Source organism: Gekko japonicus, unplaced genomic scaffold (genome assembly GCF_001447785.1).
Source record: "Gekko japonicus isolate JY-2015 unplaced genomic scaffold, Gekko_japonicus_V1.1 scaffold3051, whole genome shotgun sequence".
Classification (NCBI taxonomy): domain Eukaryota; kingdom Metazoa; phylum Chordata; class Lepidosauria; order Squamata; family Gekkonidae; genus Gekko; species Gekko japonicus.
The window spans coordinates 87,867-104,639 of NW_015164292.1; the positions used below are offsets into that span (position 1 = coordinate 87,867).

The window sequence follows — 16,773 nt, forward strand, 5'->3', positions numbered from 1 at the left end:
CTGTTGAGTGGATTAGCTGGGCCGTTGACAATAAAAGTAACTTGTGCACTTTGATGTTAAAGATATGAGCAGATTTGTGCATGTTTTATACTTGCTCTATTGGATGTAGCTGCAGTGTCATTTTGAGACCGCAGATATACTTGAGATCTCTGCTGTAACACTATTGTTTGTGGCTGTGTAAATTATTGAGGGCTTATCTGTGTCCCAGTTTATGTGGCATGGGTTCATAGACTTTGTGCCTCATTTTTGGATGACTGCCTGTACTTTTAATTACTACCTGTTTTGGAATGAGCCCTGTATATATATATATTTTTGCAAGCCGTGTGTTGGGAAGACTGTGGGCTGAATGCCATCTCCTTTGGCACAGCCCCTTGAATTATGGCTTGGGTTAGTGTTCAAGAATTTTATGTGTCTTATAATAGAGGTTAGAGGGAGCATTATGACTGGGAACAGAATTCATGAACTTTCTTAGAGATTCTAGACCCTGACCTTTTATCTACTTTATCCTACAAAGGAAGGAATTGGTATCTTGTTCACTGTGTTTTGCATGATCTGCTCTTGCAGGCATCAGGGTGACCATCCTTAATAAAGACTTATCCTCTGTTAGCCAAAAGCCTTCACTGAATTTCTCTCCCCTAGATAAGTTCTCGGAAGGGGGGGGGGCTGCCAATCCTAGGCTCTCCCATAACAGTTAACACAGGAGCCTCCTTCACAGAGAAGCGATGGTACAGAGAAAGGTCTTTTCCGCATTCTCATCTTCCTTGCTTCTGTGTTTGTGTGTTGCTTCAGGTCCCGTCCCCCCCGTTCCACGTGTATTTTGTTCCCTCTAGTGGTCAATTTGATATTACATCGTTGTATGTCCAGCTTATCTCCCTGCAGATTTAACCTGCAGTGTAATATTGAATTGACCACTAGAGGGAGCAGAACACATCCGGGACAGAAAACCCCTCCTGAAGCAACAGGAACCCACAAGCAAGGAAAATGAGAACACAGAAAATCCCGAAGACTGTGCACTGAGGCCATATAAGAAATAAAGGAGGGCTTTACATAATTTGCAAAACAAAACAGTAACAAGAATGTTTTTTCCTGTGGTTAAAGTACCAGAGTGTCTGTTGAGTTAATTTTTTTAAAAAATGCAAATACCCATTAGAGTGATAGGAGCTGTATGCTCTGGATTTTGACATCTGTGATAAATCACCAGGTGGCCTTGTGTCAGAAAACGCTTCCACATCCTTCTGGGGTAGCACACACACTGGTGTGTGATTGACCAGGAAAGGTAAAAGCCACGGAAGGCAAGGCAAGCAAAGGCATAATGGCAGGCTGGTCTCAGCACTTGGGAACTGAAATGGCCGGCTAAGGGACTGACCTGACATTTCTGCCTTCCAGGCACTGATTTATGTCTTCTGTTTAATAAGGGAGGCATGGCTGTGCAAAGCTTTGCAAACTGGGCCTGCTCATTGGACCTGCTCATACATGTTTCATTGATATTAATAGTGTTTTGTTGATGTTTTTACTGTTGGCACGCTGAAGTCCCACTTAAAACATGGGTCTGACTTCTGAGTAAATACGCTAAGCATTGTGCTGTGTACATCTGATGCAGACCGTTACTGAGTCCCTGGTAACGAGATGCAGAGATACATTTTTTGTTTGTGCCACAGATACAACAGTGTGAAACAAATACAACAGTGTGAAACAAAAGTTATTATTACCCTTCACAGTCCTCTAAATTGGGCATACTTTCACATTTGAGAAACAGTTGCGTGTACACAATGTACTACTTCTGTCGTCTTGTAGGAAGCTGACCCATCTTTCTCTTTTCACACAGGTCTTGATAACCTGAAAAAGGATTGTGTTTGTCACACTCGATATTTACATTTTCTCCTGGTGAACCCCACATTGCAATATGGCTGCCTAAGCTCTTTGAAAGGGCGTCTGAAGCCTGGGAGGTGGTTTTGTGCATAAAGACACAATATTCCCCCCACACACACTGATATTCAAGGAAGCTGCCACTAAATAAACATGACCTGCCATTTTATTTTAGTTAATGGATATATAAAACGAGAGTTTTACTGTTCAAAGCCATATAATTATGTTAAATGCAGTGATAGCCTAATAGTATTAAGGCGGCCTGGTTAAAATTGTACTAGTTAAGTAGACTTCATTGGCAGTGTATAGAAAGAATCACCGAAGTCTGTTCGGGCCTGGCTGGTATCCAGAACAAGTTTATAGAGACTGTTCTTCCTTCAATGGTGTCAAAGCTTTATTGAAAGGTTTGGGTAATGGGAAAACCTCAGATAGGCAACAGTGGTCTTCTCGGTGGGAATTACTAAAAAGACCAACACTTTGAGACATGGTTTTGCATGTCTTAGGGAGAAACATAAAAACATATGTTTTAAGATAGCCTTAAAATATGAAGCTGCCTTACACCACCACGTTGGACCACTGGTCCATCTGTCTCACTGGCCTGAATCTTCTCTCTTCAAGCAAATCTGAAGCCTTCCTCCAACGTAAGTGGCTCTTCCTCCACTGGAAGAGCTCCTGAGGCTGGAGGAATTTCCTCTAGCCTAAGGCAGGATACTGCACGGTATTCTCTACAGCAAGGAATCCCCAAGCTTTTTAAGCCCATGGGCATAGTTGGAATTCTGAGACAATACGGCGGGCGCAGCACAACATGGCTGCCGCAAAATAGTCATCACAGGAGGCGGAGCCAGCCACAAAATGGCTGCCACAACTTATGTTCAATCACATAGTGAACATCCTTGTGCAGTGGTGGCAGCTGCTGTCAACGCAATGTTTTTAAAAATCTGCACAGCCAATCAGAGGCCTTGCTGGGCAAAAGCCCCACTTGGCCCCACCCACTTTCTAAAAACACTTGTCAGGAGACAGGAAAGGTGAAGGTGGGTGCCAGGGGTGCCCATGGTCACCACATTGGAGACCCCTGCACTACAGTATATGGTAAAGAGTGTCCAGAGTCTTGGCCGGAGAAAGGTCTTTTCTTAAATACCTGAGGCCTGATTCAAATGGATGCTGGCTGTGGCCTGTGCGTGATTGAACAGTCTTCCTGCGCAGGTCAAGAAGGGCCCCCACATTATGAGCGTCCTGACAGAAGCATAAGACGGAATCATTTCGATGGTCCATCTGAAGGCTTTCTGGTCACCTGAAGTTGTTATATATAAGTTTTAATTGTTTGATGTACTATTTAAACCATTGTGACCCACCTTGTGGTATTTTAAGGGAAAGGTAGACTAAAAAGGTCTTCAATAAACATTTCAGCCCTTTTATCTAAATTAATAGTTTTGGGAAGTCAGTACAGTCCTGAACAGAACTATAGCCTTGAAAGCCCATTAATGGCTTTTAATGGACTTAAAAGGGTGACAAGATACTGTCAGTGTTGCACTCCTGTCTTTAAATGGCTTACTTGCATGTTCATTGATTTCAGTGGAATTTCTGTCTCAAGTTTCCATGCTTAGGATTACAGCACTGGTTTCCTGCCCGTCACTTTTTCATTTTGAGACTTCTTCCCCAGTAGTATAAGGAACAAGGGGTTGTGAAAAGAGAACTAGTTTACGTAACCGATGGCAGGAAAAGTACTTCTAAGAGCAAATTGGGTTTTTCAAAGAAGGAAATTGCATGTAATCTTTCACTTTCAGGTTCTTTGTTTTTTACCATGGCCTGGAAGTTTGCACAAAACCACCTCCCAGGGTTCGGACTCGTCCCCTCCTCCTATCATATTTCATTATGAATCTAGTGGAAAGCAGCCCGTTCCTGTCTAAACTGAAGAGCAGCAGCAGCAACGAGAGCGATCTGCGGTATGATTTAACATGTGAACTCTACAGGATCTCCACCTTCTCGACTTTCCCCCTGAACGTTCCAGTGTCAGAAAGGAGTCTTGCCCGTGCGGGTTTCTATTACACCGGCCTGAAAGACAAAGTGAAGTGTTTCAGCTGCGGTTTGATGTTGGATAACTGGAAGAAAGGAGACAGCGCTTTGGACAAGCACAAGCAACTCTACCCGAGCTGCAGCTTTCTTCAGAGCCTGGGTTCAGCCAACAGTCTCGGTTCCTCGTTCCATTCTGCCTTCTCGCCTCCAGTTACGTCGATGGGCGCCAAGATGAACGTTGAAAGGAAAGCGCCCAGTTTGGATCAAGGGGGCTATTTCAGCGGACACTATGCAAGCTTCCCCCAGGATCCAATAGCATCCAGGGCCGTGGAAGACCTGTCCTATTTCAGACCCAAATCTTTCAATCGCTCCATGAAGACAGAAGAAGCCAGGCAGCGAACTTTCCAGGCATGGCCCTTGACGTTTTTGGCACCGTCTGAGCTGGCCAGAGCTGGGTTTTACTATGTTGGCCCTGCAGATAGGGTAGCTTGTTTTGCCTGCGGCGGCCAGTTGGGCAACTGGGACCCAGAGGATAGCGCCATGTCTGAACATCGGAGGCACTTTCCCAATTGCCCTTTTGTGCAAAATCTGTATGGAGACCTGCCCAGTTTCTCAGTTGCAAACCTGAGAATGCAAACCCACAGTGCCCGAGTCAGCACCTTCACCAGCTGGCCAATTACGATTCCAGTTCGGCCACAGCAGCTTGCAGACGCCGGCTTCTATTACGTAGGCAAGAGAACTTGGATCTTTTTTTTTAAAATGACTTGGGCTCTGGGAAATTCTCAGATTTAATCAGTGACTTCTCAGGGTGTCTGGTTAATTTAACTCCTTTTTTGTATCTGTTTTTCATTTTAAAGGTTGCAATGACGACGTCAAATGTTTCTGCTGTGATGGTGGACTCAGGTGCTGGGAGTCTGGGGACGATCCATGGGTGGAGCACGCGAAATGGTTTCCAAGGTACTTAAAAATTCGTACATTTCTTATTTTTATATTTACATGAGTTTGCCTTTCACATGGAGACTCAAGGCAGACTGCATTCAGTACAGTCAACAAGGTGGGACATCCAGTAAAAAGTGCAGTAGGATTTGGACTGCAGAAATTTGAAAGCAAACAGAAATCTGAAGCAGAGTTTAAACAAAGCATAAGCCTTAATGTGACATGTTAAATGAGGAGGGTTGCCAGCTCTGGGTTGGGAAATGGCATACACTCCACCCTCCAAAGCCGCCGTTTTCTCCAGGACACTGATCTTGGAGCTCAGTTATAATAGTGGGAAATCTCCTGGTGCCACTTGGAGGTTGGCAACATTATCAACTGTGCAGAAATTACATAGTAGGATTGTATTTATAGCAACAAGCAGTGCATACTGGGCACAGTAGTGTAGTCCACAGTCCCTAATCTTTTACCAAAATATCTTTCAGAAACCTTCAAAGCCCACTTGAGGGTGTATGGAACTATCATTAGTCACTTGGATTCTGATCAGTTTCTCCAGAATTGGGTTTCTGTTGCTGAAAGAGCAATTTTGAGCAAGTCTGTTCCGATTTCTACTCCAGCCTGCTTAGTGGGACCTTACTTCCTGGGAAGTGTTAGATCTGTACTCTAAGAGAACCAGCCAAGAATAGATGTTCTGAAGCCTGCTGCCTTAACAGTCTGTCCTTTGAAGCAGTAATATTACTAAGTAGCACACAGTACCTTACTATTCTTATTTACTCTACCCTATAAGAGACAGCTGTTTTCCTCTTGACTTCACCTGGATGGCCCAGGCCAGCCCAGTCTCCTCAGATCTTGGAAGCTAAGCAGGGTTGGCCCTGATTAGTATTTGGATGGGGGACCACTAAGACGTCCAGGGTCTCTGTGCAAAGGCAGGCAATGGCAAAGCCACCTCAGAAAAGTGATGGCTCTCTTGAGAGTACAGCTGCATCTGGGTCATGTAGAAAAGGCGTTTCTTGGCTCTAGTACGAATGTGCAACAGAGGTTGTCCAAGCACATACCTCCAAGTTGGCATTCTGTCTTTTAAAAATCCAGGTCATCATTACAACTGCAGGCAGTCTGTCTAGCAAATAAAATGGATGCAGGGGAATGTACCTATTTTAGACTAATGCACAAACTTCAATTACACCAATTAATTCAAGGCATCAACTGAAATACAGACATTTCATCCTTGACCTGGAGCTAGGTTCCGATCAAGGTTTGTGCTCTGCTGTGGCTGGTGACACAATTATATGCTTTTAGAGAGTTTGTAAAATCCTCACGACAGACAGGTAGAACTAGCAGGGCAACATTTCATTATGCTTAACCATGATACATCTGCGTCTTCTCTGCCTATGGGCGTATCTGAGAAAGTTAGCCATGCATTTGTCTTCTAGGTGTGAGTACCTGCTTCACGTGAAAGGGCAAGAGTTTGTCCATCAGGTTCAAGAAAGATACCCCCGCCTTCTTGAACAGGTATTAAGATGCTTTGTCTTTAGTGTCTGCTCTTTACAGCTCTAAGTTGTCTGTGTGGCTAGATCTGCCAAGGGTTTCTATAAGAATTTTGGCTGTAAGGATGAAACTGTCATCCAAGGACACAGTGATCACTCAGAGAGCAACTCATGCTTCTGGTGACACAGTGGACGCTGAACCCCTTGTTTGTCATAAAGCAATTGAGAGGATTGCCCAAGATGTTCCTAATCATATGACTGAACGTTCCTGCAGAGCAATTTTTTCTTCAACTGGGTGGTGGTTTTGCATTTTACAAAGTTCCTCATCAGCGCTGAGTGATCAGGGTGTGGTACTGTGTGGTTTTTGTCACGAAACATCTGGGTTGACGTTAACCGTCTTGCAGCCGAGAATGACACGTTCTGAAGAGTTATATCCTGCCTTTCCATTAAAATGCTCAAGGCAGCTAAGAATTTTTTAAAAATGCATATTAAATTATGCTAAATCAGTACAATAAGGGTCCCCGGTATGGTGTTCACGGGCACATTGTTGCCCACCAACACCTTTTTCTTGCGCTCACCAAGTGGTGTTAGAAAGTGGGCGGGGACAGATGGGGTTTTTGCCCGGCAAGGCTTCTGATTGAGCATTGGAGATTTGATTGGCAGGTGCCACCACACCCAAGAGGAAGCTCTGCAGTAGCCATTTGGTGGCTGGCTTCACCTCCTGCGGTAGCTATTTGGTGGCTGCCAAAGGTGCCCGTAGGCTCAAAGAGGTTGGGGACCCCTGCAGTACAAAATAAATAATTGAGGTCTGCCACTTCCCTCTGATGCTAGCACAGTATAATGTTTCTTTATTTTTATTTAGTTTTTACATTTTTATACTGTATTCGCTCCTGTATGGTCTTGGAGTGGCTTGCAATAAAAAATTCGACAATAAGCCTTCAGTAGAATAGAGCTAAACATTAAAACAGCACTGGCTGATGTGGATTGGCTGCTGCATGGATTACAAATAGGAGGAGTGCCTGGCCCTTCCCTGGGACACCCGCTGCCCTACCAAGTTCTCACCTGGCTTGGTGCCAGATCTTAACGTTTGCTTCTCTAGCAAACAGTGCTTAGAGTGGCGCAGAGATGGGATCAGGTTTTCCAGTGGTTGCACCAGAACAGTGCTTGTTTCCATCTGAGGGTTTCCACAGGCGGAAGGGATTTCCATCAGTGGAAGGCGACTACCTCGCACCTCTCCTCTTGCCCCCTCACTTTCCAGCCCAAACACTGCTCCCCCTGTAATCCATGTAAATCCTCTGGTGGACCCGAGCCAATATCTTAAACAGGGGGTTTGTTCTAGCATTTCATGCCAAGCATGCGTAGATATTGAAGATGAGGGGTTAAACATTTAGCAAATTCGGTAGGTCTGTGAAAAGTATTAACCCATTAAAAATTTGTTTAAAGAACGCTTCTCTTTTATGTTTTGTAGCTGCTGTCCACTTCAGACATACCTGCGTTTGAAAACACTGATCCACCAGGTAAGTGTTGTGTTAACATGCATAATTAGGGTTGCCAGCTCCAGGTTGGGAAATACCTGGAGATTTTGGGGGTGGAGCCTGATGAGGGCAGGGTTTTGGAGAGGAGGGACTCTAGTGGGGTATCATGCCATCGTGTCCACTTTCCAAAATGGCCATTTTCTCCAGGTAAATGGCTCTTTGTGGCCTGGAGGTCAGTTGAATGGGAGATCTCCAGCCACCACCTGGAGGTTGGCAACCATGTGGCATGATGGGAATGTGGCGTCTTTGTATGCCATATGGCTGCTCAATAAAATGTCGTGGTGTCCATTCCCAGTCCATTTTCGTTGAATGAGTGAAAATTACCTTACTGTTGTTCTGAGACAAAGCAATCTTCACATTAAATGCATGCTCAGGAAAACAAAATACTCCCCAAATTTGGTTGTGCTGCTCTTGGCACTTGATGAAAAGTGAGATAAGAATAAATGTTGCCTCCAAACATAAAAAGTCTGTCCTGTCTAGGTGCCATATCATACAGCTTGCCCTGTGTGAAAAAGTCTTTAGAATAATCGTATAAAATCTAATTGCTTGACCAGAGGAACCCCTTCTAAAAAAAAAAGCCAACCCGAAGTTGTCACAAAATTTTAGCCATACAACATAAGAACCAGCTTTCTTGATCCGACTAGTGGCTCTTCTGTTCCAGCATCCTGTTTCACACAGTGGGCAACCAATTGCCATGGAGGGCCAACAAGCAGGGCTCAGAGGCCAAGGCATACCCCAGTGTTGCCTCCTCGCTGTTAAGAGTTTTATTTCCCCTGAATGGGGAGCCTTCCTTTAGTCATCATGGCTAGTTGCCATGGTTAAGGCCTGTCCTCCCTGAATCTCTCTAACCTCTTAAAAGGCCATCTGTGCTCATAGCCATCTCTACCACCCCTTGCGGTGAAGCCCACATTTTAGCCACTTGTTGAGTAAAGAGATTTCCTTCTGTCTATCTTGTACCTATTGTCCATCAACTTCATTGGGTGCCTTTGAGTTCTAGTATTCTGAAAGAGGGAGAAAAAGTGCTCTCTGCCCACTGTCTCCTCCCCATGCATGTTTTAAACCCCTGTCATGTCTCCCAGTTCTCTTTTTTTCTAATCTGAAGGAAACCCCCCCCCAACTCCTTAGCCTTTCCTCATAAGAAAGTTGCTCCAGCCCTTTCATCGTCTTCGTTGCCCTCCTCTGCCCTTCTTGAGCTCCACAGTTAGAAAAGTATGCCGTAGATCTCTATAAGGTCATTACAACATTGGCTGTTTTATTTTTAGTCCCATTCCTAATAATCCCCAGCATGGAATTCTTATTTTTCTTTGCTCCCTCACACTGATATTTTTCATCAAACTGTCAACTGCAGCACCAAAATCTCTTCCTCTCTGTTTTCTGGCAGGTCAGACCACATCAGAATGTATTTAAAGTTAGGATTTTTTGTTCCAGTATGCATCACCTTACCGGTACCACACTAAACTTCATTTGCCACGTTGTTGCACACTCACCCAGTTTAGAGAGATCCTCCTGTAGCTCTTCACAATCTGTTCCGGTTTCTGAACAGTTTGGTGTAACCCATAGACTTGGCCACCTCCCTTTTTACCGCCAGTTCCAAATCACTTACAGCCCCAGTCCCCATACTAATCCTTGTGGGACACTACAATATCATGCTGTACTGATTTGATGATAGTTTTTAATTAAAAATTATCCTGCCAAAGTTATTCTTATTTGAAATCTGAATAGGTAATTGTATGCGTTTTTCTCTTTGAGTAGTCATCCATTTTGAACCCGGAGAAAACCCTTCAGAAGATGCAGTCATGATGAAGAACCCGGTGGTGGAGGCTGCCTTGGAGATGGGGTTCAACAGAAGACTTGTTAAGCAGACCATTCAGAGTAAAATCCTAACGACAGGAGAGAGCTACAAGACGGTGTATGATCTTGTGTCTGATCTCGTTGCCGCAGAAGATGAAAGCAGGGAAGAAGAAAAGGAAGTACAGTTGGAGGAAGTGACGTCAGGTAATAAGAGTGAAGGTGATTCTGCCCGTCCTTTGTGGGCCCCTTTTCTCCCTGCAAGTGTGATGGACTGTAGCACGGACAATTAAAAGCGTACACTAATCTAGTGGCTCTGACCAAAACAGCTGAGTTGATGACCCCGCTTTTGAAAGAGTCCCCTTCTGTTCTAAGGTTTTATTCTCTGGGTTTCTGGGAGTTATAAATAATCCAGAATTTTTCACTTCTGTAATAAAAATAACACAATTTAGGGATTATAAAAGCAAATACAGCAGTTCCATTTTTTCCAGTATGAATCTTGCTGTCCATTATGATCTCCTTTATTATTACTATCGTTGTTATTATTGTCTTTACTGTTTTTGCAACCGGAGTCATAAACAGCAAACCCTCATCCCACAATAAACTTAGTTCCACAGGAAAACATGGCAGAATTCAAAGGTTGCTACTGCAAAAGCTGTCGTGTGATTTGACAACAGCTGCTAGAAATTTTGCCACACTGGGGTAGTTGGTTTGTCTTCATCTCTAAGTAACCAGGATGATTTTGCTTCTGGAGAGAGGAAGTCCTGATTAAATAAAGGGGAGATCAGTTCCTCTCTTAGAGCTGAAAATTTGAGATAGTCAAGCAAAATATGATGAGATGATAGGTGATGAGTCAGGGTGGTGGTGGTGATAAAATCTAAAGGGGAGACAGGGATCGTTTCGTAGAAAAAGAGCTAGGGGGACTTATTAGCATAACTCATTAGCATATGCCACACCCCCTGACATCACCGGAAGTGTGTCATAAGGCCACACCCCCCGCCCCCAATGGTCCCGGCCGCCGGTGGTGGCCTTGCAGCTCCACTGCCGAGCCCCATGAGGGGCCCAGCGGTGGACCTGCAAGGCCGGCGGGAGTGCAAGGAAGCCCCGCAAAGGCCCTCCCTCGCCCCAGGCAGGCAGGGGTGGGGAGAGGCAGGGAGGAAGCAACTTACCCTCCCTCTTCTCCCGCCTCCTCCTGGCTGAATGAGGGCCGGAAGCGGGGCGGCCGGCAGCAGGGGGCGGGGCTTTGTCATGTGCCCCGCCCCCCGTACCTCACCCGGGGGGACTGCGATCCCCCCCGAAATGACCTCTGGAGGTAGTATCACACCTGTGGGACTCTCTTCCCCATGAAGTTTGCCTGACACTTTATACCTCTGTTGAAGCATGAAATAAAGGCCTTTTGTTGGTTGGCTGGGTTGTAACATTTGGTCAGGCTTGTTGGTTTTAGCTGACTGATCTGGTCCTCCTAACTGCTGATTGACAGATTGCTTTATGTTGGGGTTGTAATCTACCGTTCTGCAGTTCACTGCTTTGTTTTTTACTTGCTAGAAAAGCAACACATTTACTTTTATATCTTCTGGTTAATTGACTGTTGCTGTTCTTGGTTTAATTTTAGCTTAGTTCAACACATTTTTTAAAAAATATGCTTTGCAAGTTCCTCTGAATAATCTGGGAAAATGGGCTAGAAAAGTTTTTAATATTTGGAAGAGCCCCTTGCCAACCTGAAGATGTGGCATTTTTAATAGCTGCTTTAGTGTTCACACCTGTCACCACAGGGACGATGTTGCCTGGACACCAGTTTAACCAGAATGCTTCATTCCAAATGTGGGCCATTGGACAGCGAGGCCTCAAGAATAGAGTAAAATGACCACCAAGCGTGAATGGCTGCTAGAGTTCATGTTGATTATTTCCTTTCTATCTTTCTTTCAGCTTTCTGTGCCCATACTTCTGTAATGCCAGAAGCATTCTATAATGCCATGGCACTCCCCCCCCCAAAGAAACCTAGATAGAAAAATCAAGTAAATTGAGCATCTTTATGCAAATAACCGTACAATTGATAGATCTCAGCCTGTCATATTCCTTGAAGTCTTGGTTTAATTTTGAACTGTATTCCAAGATAACAGTTGTTAACCGAGCAGCTGTGTGTGTGCTGTTTGTATTAAAACAGCTGGCATGCAGTCATGTTTTCCCCTAAGTTAGTCCAATCTGATACACATTTACTCAAAACTAAATCCCACTAAGTTCAGTTACAGCCTTGGACATGATTTGGAATTAGTGGGGTAGTCAAAAGTTTACTGGTAGTTAAATATTTACTGTTCCAAAGCTCTAGTTGAATGGAATAAAATCATTTCAGCCCTGTGGAAGTGTGCTGGCAGGGGAGGGGGGACCCCTTGGTCAGGAATAAGGACTGTGGTAGCAGGACCTATATCTGTCTCTTCTGTGCAGCATGACCTTGCAGTGTAGTTTATTTTCCAAGTTTTTGCTCTAAAAATAAAATAGTTGTGACATCTGATAACGCCTGTTTCATTCACCCCCTCACCCATTTTCACAGTTGGCTAAGACTAAGGCATGCTTACGTGTGTTAAACTGCAGCTGCTTCAGCAGTATTTTGTAACTCAACAAAGATTGTCCAATAACTGTGTATACGTTATAAATGGGAAATGTACTAAATAGTATTATTTTGTGCTGACAAAACACATGTAACTTATTTTCTTGTTAAAGTAACAAACTTAAGTTTAGGAAGAAAATATGGCTGCCTTCAGTTTTCTCCCCCAAATTTTTGTTGCCATCAAGAAGGAGAAAAGGAGAGAAAAGCCCAGAAATTTCATAGAATCATAGAGTTGGAAAGGAACTCCAGGGTCATCTAGTCCAACCCCCTGCACAGTACAGGAAATTCACAAATACCCCCCATACCCAGTGACCACTGTTCCACAGTGTTTTATTTTTATTTTATTTTTGAGATTTCTATTCCGCCCTCCTCAGGGTTGATCACAAAAGCTGAGTCCAAGACTTGTTACAATAAAATCACATTCACATTAAAAACACTTAAAGTTAACAATAAAAATTCATAAAGGTAGCAAGATGACAAAAAAACCTCCAGGATCTCCAGCCAAACTGGCCTGGAGAAAAAATGCATTCTGACCATGAAGTGGCAATCAGCATTTCCCTGGTCATGTAAGAAAGGGCCACAAGAACTAAGCACTGAGGCAACCCTTCCTGCCCTCCCTGTCATGATCTGCCTAATTTCACAGAATCAGGCTCTGTTTGAAAACCTCTAAAGAAGGAGAGCCCATCACCTCCCGAGAAGGCCTGTTCCACTGAGGAACCACTTTGTCAGGAAGTTCTTTCCCAGTGTTTAGCCGAAAACTCTTCTGAATGCTTACTTCTCTATTCCAGCAGAGAGACTTAAGAAATGAGCAAAGAAGTCTGTAACTCAATTTATCCCTTCATTGTTGTGTTTCAGATGATCTGACCTTAATCCGAAAGTACCGGATGGCGTTGTTTCAGCGCTTAACATGCGTGCTCCCTATCCTGGAAAAGTTGCTGACTTCCAAAGTCATAACCGAGTTTGAAAATGGTGTCATAAAACAGAAAACGCAGACGCCCCTGCAAGCAAGAGAACTGATTGATACCATCTTGGTGAAAGGAAATGCAGCTGCAAACATATTCAGAAACTGTTTACAGGAGTGTGATCCTCTGTTATACAGAGATTTGTTCGGTGAGTGTGCTGGTTGGCTTCTAACTGCCCCTTCTTTGAGGAGTGGGCCGTTTGGGGCTGTTGGCGTATCCAGCAGCAGTGGTTCTTGTAGATGAGAGAAGCCTGCTTATTATATATATTTTTTTCTTCTTTGAGGCTGTATATTGGATACAGTTTAATTAGCAGAACAGCCTATTGGCTGAAAGAAGCTTTAATGCTTTGGATTGACTGAAACAGTTGATCTTTTTTTTGACTGAGGAAGTTCTTTTTGTTTTTTTAGTGGAGAAGAATGTGACATACATTCCACCAGAAGATGCTTCAGGTAAATACTTAATTCATTAATTTCAATCTGGGTAGTATTTTGATGAGAGTATTGTTTGTGCGTAAAAGAGAAAAAGATGGCAGTAGTGTTTTTGGAAGTACTTAAATGAGACTACTCATTTGACCTATAGGTTGGGAGTAGTGCCATGTTAGAATCTGCATAACCCAGGCTAAAAAACCCCCCCTAAAATAATTTTCTACTTGTGATTTCTTCCTCCACGTGTTATAGCAAAAGTCAAAGTAATCTCTGAATCCAACCTGGCCAGCAGTCTCCCCAGTTTTTCTCCTGCAGTGCTGAGGCACCTGCCATCCTATGGGATGGAATAATCCACGAATCCCACAGTTGAGAGCAATGTTCCCTCTAAGATATGGAGTCCTGTGAGCAAAAATTCTACTTTGTGAGCTACTGGCATTGAAGTTGTGAGCAGGTGATTTGGCTACTGCATAAATTAGTTTGCACTGGAGCCATCCTTCCTGAGCAAAGACAACTATGTGTGAGCCAGAGGCTAAAAAAACTCTGAGCTAGCTCACACTAACTCAGCTTAGAGGGAACATTCCAGCAGACACAGTTCCGTTGTATAAGAGAAGATGTAGGACATAAGCATAGCCTCTCTGAATGCGGCACCTTCTTATAATGACCATTCATTACTTGAGACGGTATAGAGTTCAACCTAGCAAGCATAAAAGCTCTCCTATATCAGGGCACAGTGAATTGCTTAACGTAGAATGGAAGACCTCTGGGGCAGGACAACCCCAAGTTGTTTGGGAAGTAAAAACCTCTCCTATCTCTTTATCCCGCTCAGCACTTAGTTCGAAACTCAGTAATGGGTGTCTGCTCTCTGTGTTGGATCCAGACTAAATGTTCTGCTCATGGAAGGGGCAAGGTAACTTCCAGCCATTCCAGCAGAGCCTGAGTTTGCCTCTCACGCTGTTCCTGAGGGTCCCCCTGTCCCAAAGGAGCAGAATTTGGGGGGGAGATCAGTGGGCTGCAGTTGTGGGGAGGAACTTTCTGTTCTACTGACAAAAGCATCTTGCTTGAGAAGAAAATTTAGTCTGGATCCAACCTTCTGTCTTGCGTTGCGACATAAAAGAAGAAAGGAGTATTCTTTTTCCTTCTCCCTGCCAGGTATGCAATGCCCATATGAAAATGAAGCATATAGGTATCATCCCTCTCAAACAGGGGAATGACTCCATAACCAACCTTGCATATTACAGGAAGCAAGAAGTACAGTTTTATACCTGCTGTTTGAGTCTGTTTATAACCTGTGTAGCAGCCTTTAAGCTTGTTCTGGGTTTGCAGCATCTCTGAAACAAAATTCTCAAACAGCATGGGTGCATCTTTGGTGCATACACCGGGGGATCTCAAAATAGGTCTGATGTTGGGAGTCTCCTCATTCCTTTTGTCTGTTATGGTATCTTGTTTTAGTGGATGCAGAAGGGGGATTGGTGTGTATGTGTGTTTTGAGGAATTAAGACGATTGATCCTGTTTCTTGTTCTTCTGTGTTATTTTGATGTGTAACAGTTCAGAAAGGTGGTGCATCTTTATAGTGTATTATCTCCGCTTCACAAATAATCCATAGAGTTCTTCCTCTGCAGGGCTGCCCATGGAAGAACAGCTGAGACGTCTACAGGAGGAGAGAACATGCAAAGTCTGCATGGACAAGGAAGTGTCCATCGTCTTCATCCCATGCGGTCATTTAGTAGTGTGTAAAGAGTGTGCGCCATCCCTTAGGAAGTGCCCTATATGCAGGGGTACAATCAAGGGTACAGTTCGGACATTTCTTTCATGAGGGGCTAAAAGTTGCAACCGTGCTGGTTAAAATACCAAGTCCAAGAGGTGCAGAAGAAGTCCAGAATCCCTGTGTTATGTTGCAAGAAAACATAGGGGCTCACTTTTTGAATCAAACGCTTCTTCCCTGGTACTCCAAGGGACGGCCTGAATTGCTTGTCCAGGTGGGCCAAGCCCGTTGCCACAAGTCTAATACTGTTTCTGAGCCAGTTTTAATTTATGATGGGAACGGTCCACCAAGCCTCTTAGCAGCCCTTAAAAATGAGTGTTGATCATTATGATTGTGTTGAAGAGATTTATCAGGTGGCTGACCTCCAGTATGCATTCTAGTCCAAAACATCTGCACAAAGGTACCCTTATTGTAAGCCAAACTTAATGCAAACGGAAGCACCCAAGCAACTGTTTGGCGTTTCTGTTCATATTTATATTCTTTTTATAAAACTGCTTTTGAATTTCTGTTCATATTTATATTCTTTTTATAAGACTGCTGTCGGGTAACTAATTTTGCAAGTATTTGTGTATGTGAGATAATTATTTTTTTAAGAGACCTAACGTTTTCAGTTTATCTGAATAATAAACACATTTATTGGTGATCTTTGCAACAAAGCTTCTGGTATTTTATTTCTGGATGTATATTACATTACATTGACTTGGAAAATGCCCTTTTGGAACCTGGTATGTTACAGTCTCTCGGCCCACCATGTTCTGGGAGAGAATTTTGTTTTGGTAGCTGGATATTAATAACAAATGCTTGCTTGTTGTAAATCCACTTCTTGCATTTTTCATTACAAACAAAAAGCTCATTCTTAAAAAAAAGTCTCTGCAGTGACTGTAGGCTTTGAACTCCTTTTGTTTCAAATATTTGCTTTCTAGATGCTGTGAAAAATCAACCAAGTGTCCTTATTCATTATATGACCACTTAACACTGTGGAGCTTTAGATCTCAGTCTTAAACAGCCTAACATCCCAACTGGAAAGGTTTTGATCAGTATGTCTAGTAACAACTGTATAATACAATGGCCTGTGTCCCTAAGGTAAAGGTTTCCCTTGCTCGAAAGCCAGTCGAATCCGACTCTAGGGTTATGGTGCTCATCTCCGTTTCAAAGCCGAAGAGCCAGTGCTGTCTAAATATGTTTCCGTGGTCATGTGGCTGGCATGACTAAATGCCAAGGCGCACGGAACGCTGTTACCACCGAAGTGGTACTTATTTATCTACTTGCAATTTCTTGCTTTTGAACTGCTAGGTTGGCAGGAGATGGAACCAGAGACGGGAGCTCACTCCGTCATGCGGCACTGGGGTCTCGAACTGCTGAACTACTGACCTTCCAGCCTCCTCCAACTGGAATGGTT

At 43.8% G+C, this 16,773-nt stretch overlaps 1 protein-coding gene across 1 annotated transcript; it reads left to right on the plus strand.

Annotated features, from left to right (window-relative positions):
• Positions 1-3,279: 3,279 nt before the first annotated feature.
• On the plus strand, positions 3,280-15,969 carry LOC107108361 (inhibitor of apoptosis protein-like). The gene is made up of 8 exons (XM_015408786.1): positions 3,280-4,609; positions 4,737-4,836; positions 6,243-6,321; positions 7,765-7,813; positions 9,584-9,826; positions 13,080-13,334; positions 13,594-13,635; positions 15,232-15,969. The coding sequence occupies exons 1-8, from the start codon at positions 3,739-3,741 to the stop codon at positions 15,423-15,425; spliced, it is 1,833 nt and encodes a 610-aa protein (XP_015264272.1). The 5' UTR covers positions 3,280-3,738; the 3' UTR covers positions 15,426-15,969.
• The last annotated feature ends 804 nt before the right edge of the window (positions 15,970-16,773 follow it).